Source organism: Corvus brachyrhynchos, unplaced genomic scaffold (assembly GCF_000691975.1).
Source record: "Corvus brachyrhynchos isolate BGI_N302 unplaced genomic scaffold, ASM69197v1 scaffold309, whole genome shotgun sequence".
Classification (NCBI taxonomy): Eukaryota; Metazoa; Chordata; class Aves; order Passeriformes; family Corvidae; genus Corvus; species Corvus brachyrhynchos.
In genome coordinates, this window is record NW_008240227.1 from 161,505 (window position 1) to 162,052 (window position 548).

At 58.0% G+C, this 548-nt stretch overlaps 1 protein-coding gene across 1 annotated transcript in view; it reads left to right on the top strand.

The window, feature by feature from the left end:
- LOC108449331 overlaps nt 1–548 on the top strand; it is a 38,738-nt gene that overhangs the window by 35,473 nt on the left and 2,717 nt on the right. The window contains exon 5 of the mRNA XM_017745146.1: nt 96–196. Within this exon, the coding sequence (XP_017600635.1) occupies nt 96–196 (101 nt within the window). The remainder of the gene's footprint in view (nt 1–95; nt 197–548) is intronic.

The following is a 548-nucleotide window of genomic DNA, read 5'->3' on the forward strand; positions in this document are numbered from 1 at the left end:
ATAAGCGGGGTCCCGCATTTCGGCAGCTGCCGGCGGATGTGGAGGAAGGATTGGAGCCCCTGGGTGCTCCTGCCCCCCTTTTCCTTGTCCCCAAGGTCCCCTGGGGATGTCACCGCCCGCCCCGAGCCCGTGGCCGCTGGCCAAGGCCATCCCGGGGGCCGGGAGCCACAGGCACGTGCGGCTCCCTCCGGCCAAGGTCCTGCTGTTAGGGATCCAGGATAATTCCTCAGGGAATTTTTTCCCCCTGGCACCCCACATAGGGGCCAAAAAATTCCAGGGTCATCTGTTGGAAACGTTCATCCCTCTGTTGTTCTTCAACCCATCCCTCTTTTAAAGACCTGGAAAGCACCAAAAAGCTCCGAGTTTGGGAATGGCCCAAGATCACATCTGTGGGAGATTCCCACAAAGAGGGGATTGGAAAAAAGGGGGAAAAAGAGGGAGATGGGGAAGTGGAGGGAGAGGGGAAGGTTTGGAAGGACAGAAGGAAGGGTGGTTGGAGATGGATGGATGGATGGAGGGATGGATGGATGGATGGAGGGATGGATGGA